The sequence below is a fragment of the Nothoprocta perdicaria genome, unplaced genomic scaffold (assembly GCF_003342845.1).
Source record: "Nothoprocta perdicaria isolate Ctin4 unplaced genomic scaffold, notPer1 scaffold_338, whole genome shotgun sequence".
In the NCBI taxonomy this organism is placed as follows: Eukaryota; Metazoa; Chordata; class Aves; order Tinamiformes; family Tinamidae; genus Nothoprocta; species Nothoprocta perdicaria.
Window position 1 is genome coordinate 161,913 of NW_020455575.1, and position 23,871 is coordinate 185,783.

The window sequence follows — 23,871 nt, forward strand, 5'->3', positions numbered from 1 at the left end:
ATAAATCACATAAATATTATATATAGAATTATGTGTTAGATAAAACATTTATAATTATATAATTATAATTCATAATACTGACAATCTTATTAAAATCTAATGCATGCTTACTTTCATGCCAAATGACTTCATAACTCTTGCAACGGGAATAGCAGTTTCAAAGTGCACTTAAGTTGTGGGAAGCCAATTAGTCTCAGAATTACTAAGAGGCCCTTTTGCAGCCAGGTACTTTTTTTTCACAAGCAGCTCAAGAAGACACAAATTAAAACCATACCTGCAAACATAAGCTCCGAGACATCTGGTTTGACATGGAGACATGTAAATAGGGGGAGAGCACACTGAGCTTCATTGATTTTCTCCTTCATTTTGCTCAAAGTGGTGTCCATTCTCTGTGTGGAAAGAAAGAAGTTCTGCCTGAGCCCCTTCAACTTGCACAAGGAACGCAAACACAAGAGAACAGAAGTTGTAGGTATCTACAGCCTGGATGTTCTCCTTTCACAGGCACTGATCTGTTTTCCACATCTACAGTTTTACAGCAGTTTTACAAACAGTTTTACAAACAACATTGGAAGGGAAGGGGAAACAGAGTTTGTAGGAAGATGAAATAATGATAACTTATGAAATCCAAGGTAAGATGGCCAAAAAGAAAACAGTACTGATGGACAAAGCAAGTGCTTCCCCTTGCTGCTGTAGGGGACATGCACTGACACTGCAAAAACATTCTTGTACACAGGGTCACCACTCAGGATCATGTAAGGATTTTCAATCTACGATGCTCCTAAGTCAGCAGCAATAACTAAGAGGGATAGACAATTAATAGGTGGCATCTCCTCCAGAATATATTCTGGAGTGTGTAAATTAAAAACAACTGAAAACCATTACAGTATCATTGTAGTAGGAAATGTTATCTATGAACAACCAAGAGCCTTGGTTATTTCCATTTTTTTCATGGACTGCATTGGGTTCTGCATTAAGCTAAAACATCTGGGACTGGTTTATCTCCTCAGTAAATGGGGCCTTCTAGACAAACTCATATGATCATTAACACACCTGCACTTTGGGAACTCACCCTCTAACTTACCTATTAAATATATGTTTGCCTGTTCTTCAGTATTTTAGGTATTAAAAAAGCTTAATGGAAACATGTACTCATGATCTCTACAAGTATATAAACCTATTAACATACTGCAATCTTGCAATAAGATCAAAGGCAAATTCTATTTACCTGAACCAACTGCACTTGACAGTTTACACCCAATTCAAGTAGGTTCCAAGTAGTAGAAAATGCTGTTTGTGACATTTACAGAAAAAAAACAGAGGTGTGGTCTTACTGGTCTTTCACCTTGGCATTAATATCTTGATAAGCAAATGTTTTTCTTGTAACAAAATATACTTAAGGGAGTTACGACATCTTGGAAAGTTTTTTTTTTTAATTGCTTAAGTGGTAATTTTCATGGATGATACTCCATGACTGTAGCATGTTGCAAGCATCCAGTAGTCGAGCTCATTTTCATTGCATATGAACACACAACATTTTGCGTCCTCTTACAGGAACGAGCACCACTCAGAGAAGCATCCCAGGGTAAGGCATTTTCCACATTCCTTGGGTAGTAATTGTTTAAATGTAAATTTAAATATTCCTATGGCTAAATGGGATGGGTAAAATGTTTCTGAGGTCATTAAAAAAAGTGCACAGACACTATTGCACAATACTTTCACAACTCTAGAGCTCATAAGAAACACACTCACATTATGGATGAGTGTTTCACCTATCAGCATTCCAAAGATATCCGTGAAGGTGACAGGCTGCCCTGAGCTCTTCTTATTCCACAGGGCTTCAATGTAGCGCTTGACTTTCTGGGGGGTGAGCAGCAGCAGTGGGTTGTGGCTCACGGAGTTCATCAGTTCTTCATTAATCTCCTTGGGCCCCTTTTCTGGAAACTCTGCGTGCGAATACAGAGTTGACATGTACCTGCAATTGAAAAGAGGCTGCAGTAAGAACCCAAGCCCGGTGCAGTATCAGCTGCCTGAACCATAAGCCCATAAATAATTTGGTATGATATGCTGATGATTAAAGCAGAGTAATTTATTCATCATTTATACAGGAAATTGCCATTTCTTTTTTCAGGGCACAGAAGTTTCCTCTGCTCTAAGACATACCTCACTGACACCCTCCAGTTCATCCAGTTCATCTTGCAAAAATCCCTAAAACATAGCAGCACACTTTCCAGGACCCAGCAGTGTTTGCACTACGATAAGCACAATAACTACAACCCATGCAGAGATTTAACTTATTGGGTTACCCTGGAAACTGCTTACTCAGCAAAAGCAAAGTCTAGGCACACACGCAGGCAAGTGCAGTTTGTCACTTGGTTGTTTTAGGTAATGAAGACTCAAGCCAGGCTCTCCCGAGCTCCTGGAGGCTCATTTCAGTGTTACTGGCAATAACTAGGTGGCTCAGCTATACGTACTGAGCTGCAGCGAGGCACGCGCTGGGTTAGCTGTGCTGGGAGGTCTCTGTGCTGCAGGCTGCTTGGTGGCACGAGGAGCCTCGTCACATGCAAGAGGCTGTTGTGTGAGCACAGGTTCTAAAGCTTCCCTGTGAGCAGAGCGGGGAAAAGGCGGCAGCGGGGACGCAGCATAAGGTGGGGGCCAGGCAGCTGAAGCAGGCAGGGAGGTAAATGCATTGCTCCAAGGCTAGGTATGCAGCTCGGGCAACAAGCAGAAACCTGCCTCTCCCTCCAGGAAAGGAATCCTCCGCCCTTCGGAAGGAAAAGAAATGGAGAGCATTAGTGCCAGGTAACACACAGCATGGAGAAAAGAGGAGACAGAAAATGCAGTGAGACAAACGGTTAATTTAGTCAGTCATCAAGCAAGGAAAGGCTGAACAGGTGGTATCACCAAGCTAGAAAAGACTTGTTTCCTTAAGGAAAAAAGAAAAAATAAAATAATAAAAAAAAAAACACCAAAATACCTTTGTATGTCTTCTATGTATGTTTCTGACTGGATCAGTTCAGATCATGTTGCTATTTTAATACAGATTCCAGTTTTACATTGGGTCAACATATGGGGATGAATCTTCCCAAAGCTCTCTATTCATAAGGAAGGGCTCAACTATCTGATATTTGTCTCCAAATAAAGTGAGAGGGCTGAAAAGGGCATTTTCAATACTCTGTCCAGCTATCGAGATATGAAATCCTGCACAAACAGCTTTGCTGAGAATGGTGAATGATGAATTTATTCATTCATTCCTGAGAAGTAGAATGATCAATCTTTACATTATTTGCACCCTCGGCTGACACTCAACACCTAGACATCCCCTAGATAGACCCTGAAAGCTTTTCACGCTGTTACACTACTCAATTCCTTTTACTCCAGCCCAATGGGATCTTTTGCTGCTGCTGCTGATTTCACAAAGGTAAATCCAGCTCCTGTAACAAGCAATAGTTAATGCCCCTTCCCCACGAGCATCAGTGATACAGAAAACCCACCAGAAACACAATACTGGAGCTGTTAAATCTTTGTAGTTAAAACTAAACAAAGAAACATTTTCTTAGTTCAGAGACTCAGTTCCAGACTTGGCCTGTTTTTCTCCAGGCTAAACAAGTGCAGCCCCGGAGCCGGAGCCTACATGTGCTCCTCATCACCTTGGTCATCCTCCGATGGAATTTATCTATTTGTTAACATCTTGCTCACGCTAGGTGGCCCCAGACTGGATTACTACTCCAGATACAACTTCAATATTCAAACTGCTTATGATACAGAAAGTATTTGTTATGATAAAATTATATTTTGTGACAATTAGGAATCTTCCTTGAAAAAATCCTTCCTTTCACAGCAGCCAGTGCCATTCACCCAGCGAAATCCTTTTGACTCCTCTTGTTGCCCCTCTTCATGGCGTGAACCATTTATTCAGCCAGACAGAAAGGATCCCTATGTAGAGATATCCTGAAAGACATTTCCTCCCCATCTGACTGACCAAGTGCTTTAATAAATGATAGACAACTTGCCACTGAAACAGTTACAACAGACACAAAACAAGGCAATCCACACCTGCAAAAGCATTAAAAAAGGGGGGGGGAAAAAAAAAAAAAGAACCTTACCATGTAGATCCAGAGAGACCAGCAATGTAAGTCGCACAGTCTAGAACTCCTGATTCGTAGAGCGCTTTCATTACTCCAGCAAACCCTACCATGGCACGAAAACCACCGCCTGAACCCAGTACTGCTATCACTGGTACCTGTATAGATAAAAAGAACAGCAAATCAGCACATCAACTTTGATACAGATTTAAAGAAGTAAGTAAGAGTTTATGAGCCAACTGCTGTCCAAATGCAGTAGCCTTGTGTGATTCTGAAAGTCACTCTCCAATGATCCACGTAGCAGTGAATGGCAAATATTAATACATCACTTTAAAATATGACTTTTAAATTCCCTGAATTTAAAGGGAATTAGAAAGGCACAGTACCACAAAGCCACCCCATGAGGTTAGCTACCTGCCTAGGTACCCTGGACCCAGGAATGATGCAAAATAGCTGTGTCATTTACCCAGTCCCCCTGCTTGACAGAGAGCTGGGTGGCAGTAGTACTGCAGCCCGGGGGGAAGGCAGTATATGGTGCTAACAAACAGATGCACTCAGGAGAAAATTGCCCAGAGGGGCAAGCAGACTTCCAATGGCATATTAGTCTGGCACCCAGGGACCGGGAGGTGCAAACAAAAAGGAGGTAACTAGTAAAATACGTAGATATAAAGGCAGCAAACTCCAACTACTACCCCTTGCTGCTCTTCCAAGTGGGCTGCCTTGCCCATCCTTAGAGCAAGAGAGCAGGGGACAGGGCCCAGTGTTGTAGCCTGTAGACTTGATCCTTCCAGTCTGGAAGGGGAAAGGCTCAGGCGGTATCACCAGGAAGACACTGTCGTCTTGAATATGAAGCCTTGTTTGCTGAAGATCCGTTGGGAAGAAGCGGAATCCACTTGACCAACACAATGACAAATTCCTTCATTAACAGACTTGATAATGCACAGAGAGAGGATATCAAAGAAGAAAACGTGGGAGTCATGTGCGGTCACTGGTCTACGGCACCATCAGAATGACAAGGATGGCTGGGCCAGCACGTGTGACACAGTACTGCCAGGGAAGGGACGGCTGCTGGGAGGGACAGCAGGGCTCTGCTCTTTGACAGGCAGCTCCTGAACCACCCAGCAAGTCAGGCTGTAAACAGAGCTGGGTCTTGTGGGAGCTCCTGGGTCAAGATCAGACAGAAATCAGTACCAGAGATGGGGCAGCCTGTGACAGACCACCTGAGAAGCAGGACAAAGTGGGTAAGGCCTTCTGTAAACAACTAGAAGTCTCCTGACCTGGCTCCTGACACCGACGTCTGGATCTGACAGTGGCTGGGACAACTGGCATCGGAATCGGGACTCAGGGACTGGCTAAGAAGAATCTTCCCAATTTCTTCGTTGGTAATAAAACGAGTGTGGGGGAATAATGCTACTTACAGTGACCAGTGGGACAAGCAGTCCCTTCCAAACGATCTTTTAATGATTCTGTTTATAAGGTACTTTTTATTCCTTCTATTTGATAATAGGATGCAGTATCATCACGGAACAGAATCCTTTGTTTTCAAGCACAGGAAGATGCTGCTGCTTACAGATCTCATCAGCCCAGCATCCATATAGTTAAAAGAAAAAAAGTGAATGTAAAACACTGAGGACTGGCCATGTCTTCCAGTCCACCAAAACCGATGTATAGAACTCCAAATTTCTAAGTACAATAAATTAATCTACACTACGGCTGAATAAATCAAGTCAGGTCTTAGCATTTGTAAGCTGTTGCCCCCTCAACCCTCTGTCATTTAGAGATCTGATCCATATATGAAGATTAAAATGTATTTGAAGAAATCTGCATTCGCAGCAAGATTTGTACATTAAAAAAAATCCTTTTTTTTTTTTTTTTTTTTTTTTTAAGAATGCCTGTCCTGCTCACCAATAATCCAGGAAATAAACAAAACAGAAGAGATTTAGTCGTTTAGTAACTACAGACAGCTACAACACATAGAAATGTTTATTGCAATCCAAAGACCAGCCTTAATCTAAAAAATGTCTGTGTAACAGAGCCAAAAGCAGCAGAAGTTACTAATCAGAAACAGAACAGAGTTAAATACACATTAAAAATTTGATATTACTACATAGCATGAAAATAAAACCACTGCACAAAAAAACTACAGAAGAGGGAAGAAGAGGGAAAGAGAGTTTATGCGCACGTTTGAGTATATAGACTTTTATTCATTTTGGATATCAGAGTAGTTAAACGTGCGCATAAACAAGTAGCCCCACACTGAAATCATATCTACATATCTTTTGTAGATCCTTCTCATTTTCCAACCTTTCAAGGCTTGAGTTAAAAAGCTGTTCCTTCTCCTGTAGAGCTCCCTCAAGTACCTGGAAAGAAGACAAAATAGCCAACTGCTACCAGCAAGTGTTTTAACCTAGGCTAGTGGCCCATCTTCCTTCTAATTTCAGAAACCCGGAAGAATCTTCCATTATTCAGTAACAACCTGCTTGCTGTTACTTAGCATTAAAAACTCCGTATTTATGCAGAAAGCTTATATTATATCAAGCTGGTAATGAGTCAAAAAAAAATCGCTGAAAATATTAAATGTGGTAATGGATCAGATTAGCTATAACAAAAAAAGGTGACATGACACCCATGGGACTAGTGAGTTCACTTTCTTCTAGTAGACTTGGTAGTTCAAGCAGTGAAACTCTCTGCAGGCTGAAGCACATGCAGCCGCATGGAGACGATCCCTCACAAGGACCAAATAAGGTGGGAAATTATCTTGAGGCTTCTGTTCTGCACAAATAAAATACTGATTCTTGATCCAACAAGATGATTTGATCTTTTGCTCTAGGAGCATGAAGCCCTATTAATAAGGGCCACAGGTATGTATTGGCATCAGCATTCATCATGCACCTACAGAGATAGCTATTAATCAAGAAATGACAAGGAAAAAGGTAAAGAATTAGGACGTGCCTGTTTTGTTAAGACAACACCCCAATAACGGAGCAGTCGCTTTGAACAGCAGAGACACACATTACTAATCACACGTTTATGAATGCATGCTAAGCTTTGAAAGCTCCTTACAAACACAGGCTAATTAACCCAGGCAGGCAAATCCCAACAGGATGAAGAGAAGGTGGTTGCAGGTGCAAGCCTGGAAGAAGTTTGTATGAGCAGCACCGTTGTTCACCAGATCTAGTCATCAAAATGGCACGAGCACAAAGGAAAATCTGAGTTTCCTTCAGCATGCAGAGAAATCTGTAAATAGGATCAATACAATAGCGCCAAGAAGAGGCACTAGCATCCTGACCAAAAATGCTTCCTGTAATCCACAGACATCCCAGTAATTAGAGCGTCCTGCAGGGAGGGAGGAGAGACAGAGGTGTGTGTGTAGGTAGAGGAACCACTTGATATTCCTGTGCCAGAAAGGGTTCAAAATGGCTCCATGTGACTTGCAACTATTTTCGCTTCTATTTTAGCTGCTGATGATGAAAGACAATCTGGAGAATGGCAAAGTACAAGTCACTGCTTGATTTACAGAAACTAAATGCAACCAAAAAGCACTAAAGACAAATCTCAGTGGCTTAAGCAAGTCTCCCATGGTAAATAAACCTATCAAACACCAAAATAATAGCCAGAAAGTAACTAGTGTACTTAAGTTTCTCTATTTCTGATGTTCCATCTAGGCACTAACTTTCCCTCATTTACTACTTATGCTGCCAATTTACTCATTAAGCAAACAAATAGGTTTGCTAGAAAGGTCTTCCAGCGGCAATTCAGTTTCCAACAGCTTGAAAGGTAAGAAAAGGTAAGAGTTAAAGCCCCACAGGCCCTACAAGCTCTGCTGTGGGACAAACGGTGCGGATGGAGCGGGGAGGCAGGTGGCAGAAGGGAAGAGCCCCGAGAAGCCACCTCGCCATGGAGAAAGAGGCGAGGCGGGAGGCGGAGGCTGACGCATGTGGCGCTCGGAGGCCAAAGCCCTTTGTACACAGTCAGCTACACCGGGCCCGAGGTGCAACACCCACTCGGGCAGCTTAGCACAAGTGTGGCTGAGAGGCTGCCTGACTCACAAGTCACGCGGTGAGTCAACGGCGAAAGCGTGACCCCAACTGGGGAGGCCTGGCTACAGGAGCCCACCGCTCTCACGCCTGGCCGTAACTCAGCAGGGTCGTGGCCGCTTCTGAGCAACCAAAAGGCCACCACGGCGTCCTTGCTCCTACGGCTCGTCTGTGTGGCACGACACAGAGCGAGCAAGGCTAGGTTTGAACAAATAAGCCTGGGTATCACCTCAAATAACTTACTCCACTGAACAACATGGGCAGTGTCCCATTCAAGCATGCACAGTGCCACTAGGATGAAAGGGTACCTGTGTGCAGGATACAGTCCCCCTTGGCTGATGGGCACCTCATTTCAACAGCTGGGCATGAAAACAAAAAGCATTTGGGAAACAAAGGTTTTAGGTAAAGTGAGCTCTGAAGAAAAAGGCCATCTCAATCATATTTTCCAGCAAACTGGCAAAAAACACCCCTTAAAACATATAAAATATTATGGGAATGGGTGGGACAGATGTCTCTTGTCCAACCACCCTGGAAACAGGGTGTAAAAAACTTGGACAAAAATATGCACGCCCTAAAATTATTAGCCTTAGAGAACTGTGTGTCTGCTTTAACTGATCGCGTTAGTTTTAGAAAATTTAGACCATGAAAAGCAAGAAAAATGAACTAAGCACTAACACAGGTAGCAGAAGTCTCCTTCAGCATTTTCTTCAGAATGTGTGTCAAAATTAAGCATGGAGATCCATAAGTGCACCCTTATCTGCCCATCTGGGGATGTGTAATTATTTCACAGGTATTTAAGTCTCACGGCATCCCTGCAAGGCACATTTGCTGCTATTCACAGATGGAGAAACTTAAGTGAACTCTGAGTAAGTGACTTGTTTAAGATCAAACAATGACTCACAGGCAGCGAAGAAAACTCATTATGTCTCTTGACTTCTGCTGCCATGTTAAGACTACAGACATCCCCATAAATTCTCCTGCTATCTCTGATCTGCAGCAATAAAAGTAGAAATGACAGGTTATAAGGACAAAACTGTATTTTAAGCTCAACAAAAAAAAATGTTTTTTTTTCCTTCATTGCCAGAAGCAGCTAAAAATTCTGACAAGTCAGCTTAGAAGGACAAATTTGGTATGTGGAGATGGATCACATTATCTCAGTCCTTCCCAGGGTGGATAAAAGCTGCAGTCAGCAAATACTGGCACCTCAACTGATGAACTTTGAGCATGTGATACTGCGAGGTATCATGAGGGAAGATGATGGTATGAAGAATATGAAAGCTCAGGCAGCCACGGTGATCATGAGGGTTTATTCATGCATTCACCTGCATGAAGGAGACACCTCAGGCACTGGCTACCACTCCGGCCCTAATTTGGAGCTCGACCAAATATCTCTGCAGTCTTTCAGAGGAAGATGCTGGTCTGTGCTAGACCGAGATCACACCCACAGGCATCCATTCTGTAAAATGTGCATGTGTCAATCAACAAGAACTGCAGTGCAAATTAAGAAAAAAGAGACTCACAAATATCCTTCCCCGAGGACTGTGATGAATACCACTGCAGATGGAATACACATCATACTGCTCAAATTCTGTCATCTTCCTTGGAAAGCCCATGCTAGCACATCTGACTAGCTAAAAAAAAAAGCTCATAGCTAAACACTAGCAACCCAGTTAGTATCTGCTCAAAAAATTATTGCAATTTAGAAAGGACTCTTAGAAAATCTCTATGTTGGTTACCTTTTTTTGCAGAAGACTGCTACATTCTACTAAAAGGTACAGAAAGAACTGACATTTTTAATCCAGCTGAGATAATTAATTTAATTGCTTGACTCTCCTAGACAGTCACCCAGTCAAAGCTCGGGGAAGAGAATGAGACAGGAAAATGAGCAAAGAGGAAAGGAGAGGATGGACAAGTCACTGAAGAACAAATATTTGGATTTGTGCCATGTGTATCCTTAACTAACTCGAAACAAAGCAGTGCTGTATGAAATCATTGAAAAATCAGTAGGATTCAGTACAATTCCCCATTCTGATGTGACCCGAACTGCCATCAGCCCATTCAGCTCTGTTGGGTTGATGTTCAGAAGTACAGAGGACCAGGACCAGTGAGGCAAGGAAACTGTGGCATCCCCTGATCTCTAAGAATTAAGATTCCAAATCTTAATCCTATAAAATGGAAAAGGAGGAGGGAAGGGAATAAAATCATTTCTCATCTAACATTACAGCTCATTTGCTCCATCCTCACTATGGCAGGTGAAGAGAGAAAACAGAGGTTGTGTTGCCTTTGTTACTGTCTTCATACCGACCCCTTGCACCTCATCTCTCCCAGAGACTAATGCAGGGTTCCAAAAGTGATACTGATCTTGCCATGCAATTCCTGTTATTGAGAGCCCTCCAGACTTACATCACGGGAAGCGGTCAGGTTCCTGCTGCTCTCTTCTCCCAGGAATGACTTCATACTGCGCATGATATTCTCTCTCCGCTGTTGCCGGAATTTCTTCTCCTCATCGCACAGGGCCATGCTGAATCGCAGATCAGTCGAAGAGCTGTTTTTCAAAACAGAGAGGCTTTAACAAATAGCGTAATTCAAAACAGAACTAACATAAATACAAACCACCTATGGATATGAATGGATCTTACTACTTTACATGAGAAGCAATCTCTATTATATTATGATTATCCATGGGATACAATTGCATCAAGTGATTCTAGGGAGCAACAACAGACGAACATACACTCTTCTGAACCTCAGCAAGAAGCAGTCAGAAAAAGCTTCAGGATATCCAGCGAAGCAGCAACCTCATGCCTAACACTAACTCTGTGAATAGGCACCACTTGATTCAGTGAGATCTCTTCCGCACTCAAACGTGCACGAATGGCTCATTCGAGCACCGCCCGTCGCACAGGGCAGCAGGGAGAGGTGCACTAGTTTTCCTGATATCCCTCTCACCGAAATACACATCTGCAAAGATGCCCTCTAAGTATCTTGGCTACTCAAAGGTAATCTAGAGATTCATGTAGTTTCCAAAATCCACGTGGTTGGCAGAGCATCCCTGAGTCTAACCTGGCTGGTTCCTTTTGGTCCAGCGCCTGCTGTCTGTGAGTTGTAAGGCAGTCAGGCACCTTAAGCTTGTTCAATGTCAGGCAGGTGCAATGTGCCCATAGGTGCAAGACCTGGAAGTGGTAGGGTGGTCTTAAGGACCAGCTAAATACATCTCCACCAGCAGAAAATAATGAGCAGATATTACCCCTGCGAAATGCTAACTGCTCTCCAAAAGCCTTACTAAAGAGCTCTACATTTACATTTAGCCTTTAGTGCTGCTGTTTATATCTACAAAGAACTCTTATAACGGTTTGTTTGCAGGGCAAGTCATTCTTAATTTTCTCAGTTTTTGATGATGCCTCAAGGCAATTTTGGGTGTTTCTCCTCACTGGCCTGAGAAACAGCAAGACATCTAGAGAAAACATGGCAGGCACCTTTTTAGCTTTACCTGGTGAAATCCTGGCCCTACTGAGATCTATCTACACCTTTGACTTCAAAGCTGCATGGTGAATAAAACATTTTATACATAAAGTACATTTTAGGGACAGCTTTATAAGGTGCATCCATATATCCTGAGAATCAACAAGATGCAAAGATATCACAGAAGGTAAAACAAGGAGGATCACAGTTGAGCCTGAAGTCCACAAACTGATGAAGGGAAGAGCCTTGGGAAAGGAAATCACTTAACATAGGGCAGGATGGGAAACTCACACATTCTGCTTCTTGATCCTACAAACATCTGGAAAGCAGAAACTGTTCATATCAGTGCTGGCGTTTACAACTATGACGCAATTACTTTGCAGAGGGGAAAAAAAGCCTTTTAATTTTAATCTCCAGATTTTTCAGTATTTGGTATTTCAGTGTTAAAGCAATGGATTTTTGTAATCAATATCATTTTAAGGATAATAGAATGAATAGAATATGGCAAAAATTACCCTCGTTAATGACGCATTTTTTACATGAGATACTTACCAGACTTCAAGAGACAATTCCAAAGTCAACTCTGTGACCTAAACAAGGAATATGTGAATGTGATTGCAGCATTTACAGAGGGTAAAAAAACGACAAACTCACATCTGGAATGTAAGTAATTACTGTGGCAAAAAAGTCCGCACCAATGTCTGAACTATGCAAATGAGTTTCATTTCTAAGTAACCTTTATTGAGACATACATAAGTGCTTCAAATACATCAGTAGTACTGAATACCACTGAAAGGTGTTTGAAAGGCGGTAAGCGATGCTGGGTCCTGGCTTTCCTCAGACAGTTCTCCTCTTCTTGGCTTTCTTTTGCTGACCATGACTTTCCGACTGCGCTACTCAAGACAGGGGACGGGGATTTTGGATACTTTTGTGTGTCACCTAAACCCACTTGGCTCATGAGCTATGAGTTGGTCTCCTTGTACCCTTCTACAGGATATTTAAGGGTGCAGTAAAAGCTGGAGTGGGGCCAGGGCTGCCAGTGACACGTGCTGAGCCCTGCACACCCCAGGTATGGCACTGGGAGCGTCGTGCTCCGCTTGGCTCCCGCGCACCGCAAACCGCCAATGGGCCGGGCAGAACCGGGCACTGACCCGCCCTGCTCTGCCAGGAGAAGGGCGAAAGAGGCATTTCTTAACAAGGTGGGGGTAGAAAATACAAAGAATTAACAAAGGAAGCACCAAACAGACTGAAGAGTCATGCGGTTCAAAGCCAGAGGAGTAATTACTTTATGCCAGCACCTTATATTACTAATTTAGAAAGTATTTCTGAAAATATGCCGTAATATAGTGGTCAAAAAAGTACTCACTCTCTAAATTAAGTGTTCCAATAGAGAACAAGTGAACCACTTAATAAGGTTCCAAAGTATAGCATGTAATTTGCTATAATTTTATGCAGAGTGCAATGGAAATAATAGCAATACCAATTCTCATATACGTATACAAATTGGCTCAGTGTGACTTTGTTTCCTACCTAATTATAAATTTCAGAGTGCATTTGCTCTTCTTCCCTAAGATTTTTTCTATGTATTCCACAAATCTTTGCTGTGTGCTGTTGAGACGTTAATACATACCTAAAACATGCACTGCAAGGTCTCGTATTATTAACACAAACTTTGTAAACCATGATTTCTTCTTTATTCATTGCCAAAAGCTCATTGGCTCTTTCTTAATGTCTAACCTCTCTAACCTTAAAATTTGCATACAAATCCCTCTGATATCCAATAAATTGGCCGTTACCTGTTAATTGCTTTTATGGGTAGCTCATATTGAGAGCAATAGAGGTGGAGTCACCACACCAGACAAGATCATATAATAAACCACAGACCAAACGGGAAATGCATACGCTACACAGGCAGACGACCAGAGGTGATGCATGTTACTATAAGTAATGAATTATACTCAGAATGGCCTCAGAGTGGTACTGTAACAAATGACAGGATTTTAACATATTCAGAAAAAGTCCAATTACACACAGATTTACCAACTGCTTCCAGGAATTACATAGAAGCAAACAAACCCTGCTAAACCGACTCCATTTGCTGTGCACGCAGGCTTGGAGAGAATAACCCAAAGGGCACTTGCCTTTATTTTAGAGCAATCACACTGCTGCAATACACATGATGTGTTAACTAGGGCTGCTGCGTTAGGAAAAGCCCCTTTTTGGAGGTGTGAGGTCCAACAGGAACAGCTTTCCTGGTGGCTTCCTGGGAGATGGAACATTCTGCACGGCACCATCTGCAGAACCTCTCACGCTCACACAGACCATTAAGGTAAATGGAAGTTTATGTGCTAAGAAAAGGACTGAGCGCCAGAGCAAAGCAAAGAGAGGGCAATCCTTCCTTGGGCTACTCCAAGCCCCCAAAACGGAGCAATTTCCTGATGGAAACTGCCATTATCACCCACTTCATGATGTATTCTAACCCCTGAAATTAAACCCTAGTTTAACACTGAGGTATAGTCCTGGGGAAGACTGGTACAATCAGAAATGGTCTCGGATTTCCTTTTATCTGGTAATAAGTATTAACAGTGGGTCAAATCTTCTTCTGATCCTTCAGCAGGACTGAGGAAACACTCTGACAGACCGAGATACTTGACTCTTTATAAGCAGCCACTTTTGGGTGATCTGTGAAGACACTTTTATTTAACCAGAATGTGGCAGAGCTAAAATTCAGACACCTGACAAAGGACTGGAACATGGTCTGCACTCACCTACCCAAAGCCCAGGTGTTGCCTGAAGGGCTTTCTACCACGTTCAGTGCCGCAGCAGGAAAGCTACCCACCACTGCAACTTACATTGTTGAAAGTTAACTGGACCTCCTTCTTCTCTCCCAGTTTCAGGGAAGTTATAGGGAATGCGGCTGTGCCAAGAGTCTCATCCATAACATAGTTAGCGTCCATCAAAGTGACCTGTAAAAGATACACACACATTCAATTCTACTCTAACAAGGACATCTTTAATTCCATACAGCCTATGCTTGAAATAAAAATAAAAAAGGGAGGTAATGGAAAAGACTCTGACCAACCAACCCAATTACCGGCCAGTATAAGTCAGCAGTATTTTTTTTAAAAAAAGGAAAGCTCATGCACAGCGTACGTGGCACTTCCAAGGCAGTCCATGGCACAAATTAGACAGTACCACTGACAAAGCATTTTTCACCTGAGCACATTTCCACCATTGGAATCTCACTACCTTTCTTGACAGATATATTTTATCTTTAAACTTCCAAATAATAAAATCTATCCATGGAGAAACTCATAAAAGTTTTAAATGCGACTGTCACTTCCCAGCAAAGATTGAAACGGGATCTGCACACTCTAGCCCTACATCTAAAGACCAAGAATTTCACTGTAATGACTTGGCAAAACTTCCAGCATTCCATATTACACAAAGCTTTCCTTGGTATTCAACTAGATCAAGCCTCTTCTCATATCCTCCATGTTAGCGCATATACCTTTTCTAGAGGGGACACCATCCAAACACTTCTGTGGATATTAAAGAACACCAGTAGATGCTTCCACACATTCACATGGGTCTACATATAGCTGCCTTTTTTTTTCCCAGAATGAGCCTTCCAAGTTCTCAAGATGTTGAAAAAGAATTTCAAGTTACCATTTACATGGTTCCCATTAAGCGAGTTCTCCAAACAGACTTGGCCTATAAGTTTTTTTTCCACTTTGTGCAACTGCATCTTCTAAAGTATCATGTGTTTGCGGCTTGGACCGTATCTTTTACATGAAACAAATGGAATAAAGACAAAGTCACTTGAGTGACTAGTTGCTGTATATCTGGGTTCAATCTCTCCTCATTTATAAAGAATCTTCCTCATCTTGTGCCACGAGCAATCCTTTGAAAGATGAACTGCATGTTAGGATAGAACTCATTATTTAAAAGGCATCTGCATTTTTCCTGTTAGTTTTCTCACAGAAAACTGCTGTCTTACAAAACCAATGCAAGAGCAAAAAAACTCTTCAGGGGATTTCTTCAAAGCGAAAGCCATGTTTGGGATCCAGTTAAAGATTTTGATTTTTCCAGACTCTCCTTACAATGATTCTTATTATGTTACAGGGAACAGAGACTCACAGAAATCCAGCAGTATGCGGCAGCCGCATGGAAAATAGTATGCTGGAAATCAATGGAGGGCCACCTCATAAAATCCTGTGCTGTCTAGCTAGTCTGTAAAGCCATGCTAAAAAAAAAGAATAAAGAATCACCTCATAGAACGCTAGCCCAAGTGGAGGAGAGGTTTCAGTACCTGGGGTTCTCACCATGGCAGGAAGGGAGTTAGTCACGTTGTTACCGTAGAAGTCAGTGAATAATTGAGGCCCCACCCTGGTCAGAAATAGCTGGGAGCTTTCAAGGGTAGGGAACAGGGAGCTGGCCACGTCCCAACGTGGGGTGTGAGGGCACGACGCGGCGCTGAAGGCAGCGGCAGTGCGCCACGAGGCGCCGCCACTCACGGCGTAGTAATTCATCTTGCTAAAATCACCCAGCAAACTTCTACACTCAACTGACACGTTACCAGGAAAGCTGCCCAGGGTAACCGTAAGAATCTGACCCTTGCTTTTGGCATCGTATCCTTATCTCCCAAAATCCAGCATCCTGGGGGGCACAAAACCTACTAAGAAGCTTGCTGTGATCCCATTTCTGAGCTCCTACCTTATCTTACCTCATAAATGCATTTTGAAATGTAATGAGAAAAAAAAGCCTAAAGAAATTCCAAGACTTAATTCAAGTCTTAATGGAGATGGAGATGCTGATTGTATTACATCTCACTAGTCTGTTGGTTAAAACCAAGAGAACGGTTTGTTGGTTAAAACCAAGAGAATGATGCTGAGCTTTACAAAAGCTGCAGGTATAACTCCAATGCAGAGTTACCTCTTTTACTTTCCCCTTAGATCATTTTCATTTGTTTGCTCCTCCAGTATGTAATTTTCTGCTGAGTCCTTTTTAACAATATTTATTATTTTTAATAATATTTCTGCTGAGTCCTTCCTGGTGAAGTAGCTGGTTTGCATGTACAATGCAAGCATAAAAACACCAAGTACCATCCCAGACTTGGTATTTCCTTCACAAAGGATGAAACTACAAGGTGCAAGAGCTCATAAAGGAGACAGGATTTATGAGAGATTCTACAGAGGTTAAAAAATTAAAGACACTCAATTATAGATACAGTTATACGAAATTATAATTGCAGTTTAAACTAAACTCAAAAGCTTTACTATCCGATTGTGACACCTGCAGCTATTAAAAACTGTTCAGGCATTACATTGTTTCCTACTATTTGCTCATCTGCAATCAAAGGCTCAGAAAAAAAGATTACATAGTTTCATCGGGTAGAAAAATAACATTTTTATTTCCCATATTATTATATTTATTTTCCACAGAGGCAGGTTGATTAACCCAAGTTCTTGTTTTCTTCTTCCTCTGCATTTCTACAAATGTTTCTTATAAAGAAATAGATTGCTTAGACTAAACAAGTCTAAGCCAGACTAAGAGCATGGTTATGTTTTAGTGCCATTCCCTAAGAGTACCAAACTAACAAAGCACCTCTGATAAACCTAGATACTTTCCATGTCCACATACTAAGCAGCTACTCTCACCTTCTGTACCCAGCCCGGAAAGCCTTAAGGAGCTTGGATGAGATGGTGGCTTAGTCAACACACTAGCACACAGAACAAAGGTTCTCAAAACATCTCTAAGCGGGTAACTGGGACTGTGGCTGCAGGCACAGGGAGAAAGAGCCACACTTCTGGTTTCTGTCCCCTCAGGGAGCAGCAGGGTGCGGGCAGTGACTGGACTTCAGCCCAGCTACAGGCTGGAATTGGTGAAGGACGCAGGGAGACCCTAGTTCAGCGCTGATGGGAAGGACGCTAAGCAGCGTGGCTGCAGCGTGCAGGCCGTTCAGCAGCCGGTCCTACAAAGGCTCCAAGGCCACTCCTCGAGTGACACCATCTGTACACTTCGGCTCTTGTTGAGCTCCCTGCGTAAAGGCAAAATGGAGCCTTTAATGATTTAAAAAGAATCTTTGGAACCTTGAGACAACAAATGCTGTACATGTACCAGATGCCGTTACTCCAACCTGCCAGACATTGCTCAAACATCCATTTCACAGCTCCACCTCCTGCAGGTCATTTACCTCCAGGACGTTTTCTTGATTGGGGTCCAAGATGAATTCAAAGGTCTCGTTCCACACGGGATTCACATTGTTATTGAAATGTTTAGTTCTCTTCCTGCAGTCAGGGGCTGAGGGGATGAACAGCTCCACGTAGGGATCTGGAGTGTCAACTGTACAGAGCAAAACAGATGCACAAGTTAGATGGAACTCAGGTTTGGGATGTAATAACCAAAATAGTTATGCAAAACCACAGGTCTATAGATATGTAAATTTAATGATAAAAATTATGGCGATATTAATGATATAAAGACATCAACAGCCCCCAAAAGAAGCAGAAGTTATGCTTTTTATTTTAAAGAAGGGATAAAAAGGCTTACACAGAGTGGTACTGAGAATGATTCAAGATAATATAATAATAATAATAATCAGGAAATAATAATCAGGTAGAATTTACCTAGTTGTAATTATTTGGAAAAGCTCTTTTCCCTCCTTCTCTTTTAATTAATTTGGCAGCAAGTTAAGTATGAAAACAGTCTTCAGTTGGAAAGGGAAACAAGCAACTCAGTTGATACTTCAACATCCTCTTTCACCTCTGCTTGTTTGGCAATCACAGAGGAATCAAGCCAGGCCACTCACGTACTCCAAAATACAGCTCAAGGGGAGCTGCTCAAACCCAAAGCCATCGCAATCTCTGCAGTTCTGTGGAAGTCACCCCTGAGATTCTCACTGAGACTGAGATTTTATTTACATGTCACACCTGAGTAAAGACCATGCAAAAGACTAATTAAAAGTATACTAATAGAGACCATATATATCTACATGGAATTATCAACTGATTTATTCAGAATTGTCAGAATTACGTCAGATTTTTCTTTGACTGTCCCAGTATTCCAAAGAACCTTTTAGGGAGCTTTATATAGTACTCACTACTCACAGTGTGAGTGGGTCTTACCTAACTGCTAGGGTTTCATAGGTCACAGTGCTACCTGTGTAACTAACAGCTACTTAAAGCTGGAGACCAGGGTGGAAAGCTTTTACATACCAACCTTCATTGGCTCCTGGGCATTTAATCTATCTTATCTCTTACCTAAAGACAGGGGAACGGAGGGAATCCATCCTCAGGTGCTTCCTGCAATGCTGTTTCACTGACAGATGTAATGAGTTATCAGCTTCTACTGCATGCTTTGCCCCCTTGAGTTATTTGGCCTAATTGTGACAGTAGGAAGGAAATCAATGTCCCTTAAAACCAAACTGCAAAACATCTACTGAAATTGTCAGTGTGCCAGGACCTCACCTGGCACATTCAGGACACTGAACAGTGCTTTGGCAATGGCCAGCCACAGGCTTGCAGCACCAAGTACCTAAAATTGCCCACAAAAGCTTGTTTTTTAAACCAAAACACAGATAGGAAGCAGCATCCTGGGCAAAACCTCACTGCTTCTCTCTCCAAACACTTTTTTAATAGATTTTTGTGATCAGCTCTGAGCACAAGTCACCAAACTGCCGAGTGCAACGGCAGTGCTCATCTTCCTCTCGACACGAGCAGCAGCACGCAGCTTCCCACGGGTACTCACAGTCCCAGCAGAGGCAAAACCCATCTTTTCTTCTCAAACAGAAACTAAACCGGGGGCATGACACAACTGCACTCAAGGCAGTCCCTCCATCAAATCAGAAAAATATTTTCGAAGCTCAGCACTGGCACGCCTCCCCTCCCCACCTTCATTATCTTGGCTAACCTCAGGCAGGGTTAATCATCCGCCCAATCATGTCGGAAAGTTTATTTTGCACTACTTTTAATTAAGAAAATGCAAACCCACACTTTTAAAAAATCATTCTTGACATGAAAAGGAAAAATATGGGAAGATATGCTGGTTTAAATATGCTGATTTAAAATATTGCTATAAGCTCTACTCATTAAGCAGAGTCTTACTCCTTGCTACTGATTGAGGATGGCCCCCAAAAAACAGCTGCCAGCAACCTGGCAAGCACCACAAAGTTACTCACCCAACATATTTCAGAACATTAAAATTGGCATATATAGATTATATAGTTTCAGGACATCCTTTTGCATGATGTATTCATTGCTACGTGATTTTGTTAGCTAATTTGCAGAGTATCTCTTTTCTTTTCAAAAACAGAGCCAGCATCTAAGCCGCTATCCTTTAAGATGTGGGCTTAGCAAGTGGCTGGCAAGTAGGAAGTAAGGATTCAATGTGTGTTCTCGTTTGTTTTATCTCCTGCTACCTAACTCCTATAGAAATCTATAGAGATAGATAGTAACATGATGAATTATGATATGAATCACACAGTTGAACCCACAACGGACAGTAATTAGGATCAATTAAAAATGAATAATGCTTAAAGCAATCTGTTAAAGAAAGCTGAAAAGTTTCCTGCAGTGAGTAAAAGCACTTTCATCTTAGGTTACCCATTTGGTGGGATAAACTGTAACCCAGCCTTTGTGTCAACATAATTAACTATGTGCACTTCAGACATTCTATTCTCAGTTATTGCAACATTATAATTGTCATGTAGAAACTATGGGAAACCCATTTGTATCTAAAAGAATAAGGTTAAAGCAACCTCTGCCTTGCACTACAATGTATTTAATTTGATGATCAAAACCAAAGACACACGAAGTTCCTCAACTTCCATTCCAAAGTTCCAAAATCCATTTTGTTACAGAATAATGTAATATCATTTAAAAAAACATATTTTTCACATGAGCATTCATAAACTCTTGCTTATTAAGAGTCAGTTCCCAGTGAACACCTTTGCCTACTTCCCTCCAAGGAGACAGAGTGTTTTCCTGCTTCTGGTAGCACAGTCCAACTTGATTATCCTTGGAGCTCTAGCACATCTTAAGCACATCTCATCCTTCTCCCAACACAAATGGCAGAGTTTGAGAGTTAGGAAACTACAAAGGAACTAAGACACCTTTCTGTTGCCTTCCCACATCAATTTCTAAGTGCATTTTCTAAGAGGACAGAGCACCACCCCATCGCGCTCCAGCAGGTTGTGGCAACCTGCATCTGCACTTACAGAGCAGAATTCAGAATTCAGAGGCAGAGCAGCAGTCTTGGGCCCTCATTCTGAGGGGAGTTTGCAGAGGGAAGGACATGGTGCTGGAGTTCATGGGTGGAAGGTGGCTACAACGAGGGCTTCGCCACAAGGGACACTGAACACAGCCCTGCCCAGCTGGTTCACTGAGTTAGGTTCTTCTAGCCCCCTCAAAAAGACCAGATGAAGCCCTTTGGCAAGCTCAAGACAAATTCGTCAGTCTCCAGATGGACAGCAATACCCTTTTCCAGAGTCAAACTTGTCACTTGTCACTGTCAAACTTCTTTCATTTGCAGAGAAACAGCAGTGAAGAGTCACTAAAATATTAGTTTGCAATAGGTCAGAGAAAAATGTGGTTTTCTAGTAATGTCAGAATCCAAGTATTTGGGGTGGTTTTTGCTTTTTAATTAAAGTGGTGACTTCTTGGAGCTTTCAGCATTCAATTTATGAAGTCCTTCCAGCATTAAACTTGCGAAGTCCTTCAGTCCCCCAGCAAAGGCACCAGCAGGGAGGAGTGATGGCAAAGCTGCCCTGTGGAACTGCAACTGCGGTTCCCAGATCTGCACAGCGATAGTTTCATCTCAAATACATTCAGCCCTATCACCACATTCCTGATAAATTACACAAAACCCACAATATGGATTTTAGTCCAGATTTATGTTGGCCGATGGAGAATAGATTATTTCTAGCCTGGCATCAAGTCTACCAATACAAATTTAACCTACCAACGTGTCCCAAACAACTCTGAATCCGCAGAACAAGTTTATGCTGGCGCCGCATCCACTATCATGAGACTCTCAGGCTTTTGATCCCCTATCAAGAGCCCTAAAGCTGGATTTATTCTATTGCAGAAGTGCAGCCTCAAGGCCTTAGTGTGAACAGATTCGTGCTTTGATTTTTTAATTCAGAGTGTGAGGAATGTGTTTCAAACACCTGGGGCAGTCCTAGCTAGGAAGGACTGTGGCTGCGCACAGGCCCGGGCTGCTTTGGGAAATGGTGAGCCGCGGGCAATGGGCAAGCACAGCTCTGAAGTGCTGACCTCTGAAGTTCCTTGTGACTGGAACCATCACCGCAGCATTTGGGCTGGAGCACTCAGCACAGACAGTGGGCGCTTAGTGCGGGCGGCACGTGAGCACCAACCTCCAGAGCTCCATGGAGAGATCTGCTCCTCTTTGCGCCGAAGAGGATGAGGAACAAAAAATGTTTTTCTCCCCTGCAGAATGCACTCACCAGTTAGAAATACAGGAATTATGGATCCAAAATGAGAAGCCAAGTGTTCAGAGATAGAATCTGTTTACATCAGAGATTCTTTTGCACCTGGAAAAAGCAACGTTTTTCCAACTAGCTTTGCTGTGGAATACACAAGTGAGTTAAATCGTGTATACTGCAGCTGAATGGGGATGGGAGATTTATCGGTCTGGATGAGCCCTGAATGGACTGTGGTAAAGCACGCTGTTGCGTCTGTACTCCCCTACAAGCAGGCAATCTCCAATTCCTCCCCTTTCAGTCAGCTGACACTTAAAAGCTCTGGGTATCTATGCCCAAACTGCACCAAACCACCGTGGCATCGCAGAGCCAGCTTGGCCAACCAGAAGCACGTCTGGAAATGAAGACAAGGCCAAAGCAGGAGTCTACAGAGACAGAAAGGCACCGTGATGCTGCGCTGGGAGTCACCTCCTCTCTCCCTGCCGAATGCTGCCGGGCTGGGCTGGCAGTTGGACCCGGTCTCGTGCCGCAGGCAGGGCAAGGCACGTGCTGAAGCACCCTGGCTCCTCCTCTGCTTTGGGAGAGGCAGGGAACGTGACAGCCACACTGCCAAGGTGCAAGCACGTCTCTCTAGCCTCCAGGGAAATTACTGCTGGTTGCAGCCACATGGGCTAAAACCATCAGCAGCTGCTTTCTGTCCTCATGCTGGCAGGCTCTGCAAGAGGATTAAGCTGTTGGCTGGACTGCTCCCAATACTTTAACTTGTTTATCTAAGCAGCATAACCACAGTGGAAATAGATCCTTAATTCCAACTGGATGGATAGAAACTGAGATACAAGCTGGACATCTAGTGCCATGAGCTATCCAAGCTTTAAACTTCTTACATTATTAAAAAAAGGAATCTTTTCCCTACAATGGCCCAGCATTAACCTGTAGATGATTGTAACATGCAAAGCAGATAAAGCAAATAAAAGCTGAAAATAAATACAGAATATGATTAAGAAAGATAATGGATCCCTAGGAACAGAGTAATACAACTAGTTTCGTTTGTAGAAGCTATATATTGTTTTGAAAACCACTATGCTTAAAGAAAAAAAATAGGTCATTAGAAAAGGTCTTTAAAAACATAGGATATGTTTTCCAATGTTTCATTTGGTCCAATTTCCAATCAAGCCCCTTAAAAATCCAGACAAGATCCAGATGAAAAAGAACCAAAGTTTGCAACTTCCTCTTTCTGCACACTGTTGACGTGGATTCTGGGTTTGCTTGTTCTGTTTGCAAAGACAGAACTGTGCTGACTGGTGTTGTTAGGACAGCAAAACCTCGAGTGGGAAAGACACCTCCAAAGGAAGGCAATGAAATTAAAGCAAGGAAAATCAGTAAAGGATCTGCTCTTCCATGAAGGCAACAGCAAATGAACCAATATCTGAAACAGAGAAATTGAATGAACTTCTGAAAAAGCAGTAGTCTGCCTTGGAGAAGAGGCTCTCAGAACTTCTTAACAGCACAGGTCATTTGTTTGCTGGTCTCAGATCACTCTGCAAGATTTCTGAGCTTAGAGACAATGGGAAATCTCAGCCAAGTGAAATAGAGAGCGGCCTGGAAGCTAGCTCCAACTTTCCCTTTTGTTTCAGGCGTCCAGATCCGCCAGGAAAGAACGAGCATCTCCTGAATCAGCACTGTGGTGCATGACCTGTTCACACAAGAAAACACAGCCCGCAGATGTTACAGGGTGGCATGCAGCTACCATCTGATTTTAGGGGTGACACAATCATTTTTGTTCTTCACTAACAGCAAATTCAAGTGTGGAAAATAAAATACAGTAACACCTGTAAACACAGTATAGCTC

General features: G+C 42.5%; 1 protein-coding gene across 5 annotated transcripts in view; it reads right to left on the reverse strand.

Moving 5' to 3' along the window:
• The window catches only part of PLA2G4A (phospholipase A2 group IVA), a 79,100-nt gene that overhangs the window by 16,619 nt on the left and 38,610 nt on the right, over positions 1-23,871 (reverse strand). For all 5 annotated transcript variants that reach the window (XM_026043734.1, XM_026043736.1, XM_026043735.1 and 2 more), the window contains 7 exons: positions 17,778-17,926; positions 14,434-14,547; positions 12,134-12,171; positions 10,523-10,664; positions 4,104-4,240; positions 1,750-1,972; positions 275-389 (listed from right to left, as the gene is read on the reverse strand). In XM_026043734.1, coding sequence (XP_025899519.1) covers positions 275-389; positions 1,750-1,972; positions 4,104-4,240; positions 10,523-10,664; positions 12,134-12,171; positions 14,434-14,547; positions 17,778-17,926 — 918 coding nt within the window. The remainder of the gene's footprint in view (positions 1-274; positions 390-1,749; positions 1,973-4,103; positions 4,241-10,522; positions 10,665-12,133; positions 12,172-14,433; positions 14,548-17,777; positions 17,927-23,871) is intronic.